Here is a 3,171-nt window from a genome sequence, read left to right on the forward strand (position 1 = left end):
CATTGATCGGTATAAATGTAAGATGCATTGTATATTATTTTCATCACTATTTTTTTTTTTTTAATTTATTATGCATGCAGCAATGCAAGAATCGCTTCTATATTTTACTGTCTAAAAATATCTTAAGCTCGGATGTAATGAATAATAAATCAGGATATATGTGTGTATTTTACTAAATTAATAATAGTATAATAAAGTAATAATAGTGAAATTGAGATTTAGTATTTTAAAATATATAATATTTAAAACAAAAGTTTAATAATTTTCATTAGAAATTTAACACGCGCAGAGCAAATATTTTATTCTTGTGCACAGGACATTCCTAATTTCTACCAAGTAAAACTTTTTGTAAATGATAGAGTATTTTCAAAATCCGGACTGAATATTGTCACCACTTTATTTACTATTACTATATGATAGTAAATATAAATGTAATAGTAATTCTTATACAGAAAGCATACAACATACAAAATGTCACAAAGCATCTTACATTTTTTAATTGTATGTTTTCCACAAATACATTAACGTGAAGGAGGAAAAATAACGGCGGTCGGTAATTATCATACCCGTATCGGACGTGAATGCGATCTAATCTTGATCTAACTTACAATCTCGATCCAACGACTCATTTCGTCCTTCGTTCCCCGTTCCCAGCGTGGCTAATCGACGCTTCCGGCAACGGTTCTTGAGCCCATATCACAGACTACGCAATGAAAATTAAAGATGGAAATTTGACTAATTAATGAAGGGAAAGCTTGTCCCGATTGATAAAATTTCAATGTTGATCTACGGATTTTAAGCCTATGCAACGGGCCCCGAAGACTCTCGGGATTTGCGCGCCTAAGGACGTACAACGGCGACGATGATGGTCCGATTCTCCGATTACGCGAATCTCGCGTGCGCGTCAGCATGGCGCCTTCCCGCGAGCAGAGGGCGGTCGGCCCGGTCTCCCCGCGTTCGCGCCCGCGCCACGCCCCGATAACGAGGACGACCCGGAGTGCGGCTTTTTGCGTGTGTACGCTCGTCGAGGCACGCTCCGCCTCGCGGGCGCGCGATCAAACGCCATGACGCGTGCGCCGCCACCCGCGGGACTCTATGACGCTGACGCGCGTTCGAATTACTCTGCCGCCATGCTCGCTCTCTCTCTCTCTCTCTCTCTCTCTCTCTCCTCGACGGAAAGCCGCGATCGAGAGACGCGACGGCCGGGCCGGCCGCGCCAAGCCGGGTTCTCCTCTCTTTCTCCTCCGTTTCGCTCCTCATTTGCGTTTTCCGTACGGTTGACGGGAACCGCCGGCCAAACAGCGGTGCCGATGGGAAGCGGCCGAACCGCGACGAATAGTTTTTGGCTATCCTTGTCTAAACATCCTGCGACGTGTTTCGACTTCCGAAGAAGACTGGAGGGAGTGCTGGCATCTATCAATTCGTCGCGAATTTCAAATTGGCGGATCGTTGAACTTTTTGATATTTTTCACACCATTTGAATAATTCGATTTTTGTGTTGAATTAAGATATTTTATCAATTCACTTATACATGCACAATCTTGTTATTAGAATTTATAATGCAGTTTTGTTTTAATTAAAATCCAAAAATTGGCATTTTTAATGCAGTTTCAAAATATCAGTGGCAGAATCCTGCTTTTTGTTCGATAATAATCTAAATTATTGATATGAAAAAAGTATTTGGATTATCGGAAAAGTTAATTCAAACAGATCGAATGTGCAATATTAAAATTATAACAAGTAATAAAACATGTGACTTCGATAGATAGCTGTATAAATAGAGTATAGTAGATTTCGATGATACGGCATGTACAACTATGCTACGTTCACTCGTAACGATTTTGAGCGCGAAATACAATAGGCACAATATATTGTTTTTGAAATATATATAACATTGAAAATTAAATCGATAAAATTATATCATTTTTACGATTTATCAGTTGATATGTCATCGCATAAAATTACAAAAAAAAAACTCATTTGCCGAAACCCGGGATTGAACCGGGGACATTTAGATCTTCAGTCTAACGCTCTCCCAACTGAGCTATTTCGGCTCGTATGATTAGACCTTCACTCTACTGTTCTTTGGCAATCACGCTAGGTGTATCATTACAGTTGTGTTGTGTACCGTTATACTGCAATTTTTTTTTGCATATGTGTGAATAGACCTTCGTCCACCTTCTTCAATTTCATTGTTAATCTGCCACATATGCATTCTCGATTTTGTGCTGGAAACACGTGGAACGCGACAAGTAGCGGGCTGTCATTTCGCAATTTCTACGAATATTCGCAAAGTTTAGCGTTGTGCGATACAATAAGACAACAGAGATGCGACGATCGATGATAAATTGCAACCAAGTGCAAACTCAAGTGATAACGGAAGGTCGTTGGATAGAGGAGGATCCGCTACCCCATTCCAGCAAGCACGTAGTGCTCGTTATTCCTGGGAATCCAGGTGTTCCGCGATTCTACGAGGGATTCATCAAGGCGCTCAACTCGAGATTAACTCTGGACACACCTGTGTGGGTCATCGGACACGCTGGACACGTCCAACCGCCGGACAACTTGGAGATTGCTATGCCCGGTGACGAGAAATGGGCAGAATGCTATAGTTTGCAAGCGCAGATTCAACACAAGGTACATTTGAGACATCTCTCTCTCTCTCTCTTCAGCCACTTCATAAATTAATTTACCAATATACAATATCTTGTATAATATTATGGTATATGACTTATAATATTATGTTTTTCTTTGCAGGTAGAATTCATAAAAAAGTACATTCCAGAGGATGCGCAGCTACATCTTATTGGACATTCCATAGGTGCCTGGTTTGTGCTCAATTTACTGAAGAATAATGACATTAACAAAAGGATAAAGAAATGTTATATGTTGTTTCCTACGGTAGAATATATGGCAGAGAGCCGTAATGGGATTTTCTTTTGTAGCTGTGTGCGTTTCTTTGCATATCTATCATTGTTATAATACGTTTTTCAAATGTACGAATGATTGCAAGTATCTTTTCTTTTTCACACAGGTATCACGCATTGCACCAGTATTGATTTTCCTATCTTGGATCTTCACAGGAATGTTTCCAGTCTCTCTACAATCATTAATGATACGTATTTTTGGTATATTTTGGGGTATTCCAGCCAGATCTATCAAAGCGGTTCA

The 3,171-nt window shown here is 40.0% G+C and overlaps 1 protein-coding gene and 1 non-coding gene across 3 annotated transcripts in view; one reads left to right on the plus strand and one right to left on the minus strand.

Annotated features, from left to right (window-relative positions):
* Positions 1 to 1,981: 1,981 nt before the first annotated feature.
* On the minus strand, positions 1,982 to 2,054 carry Trnaf-gaa. The gene has a single exon. It is a non-coding gene; the product is annotated as a tRNA-Phe (tRNA).
* A 34-nt stretch (positions 2,055 to 2,088) lies between these two features.
* LOC115235963 (lipid droplet-associated hydrolase) overlaps positions 2,089 to 3,171 on the plus strand; it is a 2,228-nt gene continuing 1,145 nt past the window's right edge. The window contains exons 1-3 of one of the 2 annotated variants that reach the window (XM_029808126.1): positions 2,089 to 2,637; positions 2,758 to 2,949; positions 3,035 to 3,171. In XM_029808126.1, coding sequence (XP_029663986.1) covers positions 2,329 to 2,637; positions 2,758 to 2,949; positions 3,035 to 3,171 — 638 coding nt within the window. In that variant the 5' untranslated portion in view covers positions 2,089 to 2,328. The remainder of the gene's footprint in view (positions 2,638 to 2,757; positions 2,950 to 3,034) is intronic. The other variant, XM_029808125.1, reaches the window with a different exon arrangement.

Source organism: Formica exsecta, unplaced genomic scaffold (assembly GCF_003651465.1).
Source record: "Formica exsecta isolate Colony F162 unplaced genomic scaffold, ASM365146v1 scaffold237, whole genome shotgun sequence".
Classification (NCBI taxonomy): Eukaryota; Metazoa; Arthropoda; class Insecta; order Hymenoptera; family Formicidae; genus Formica; species Formica exsecta.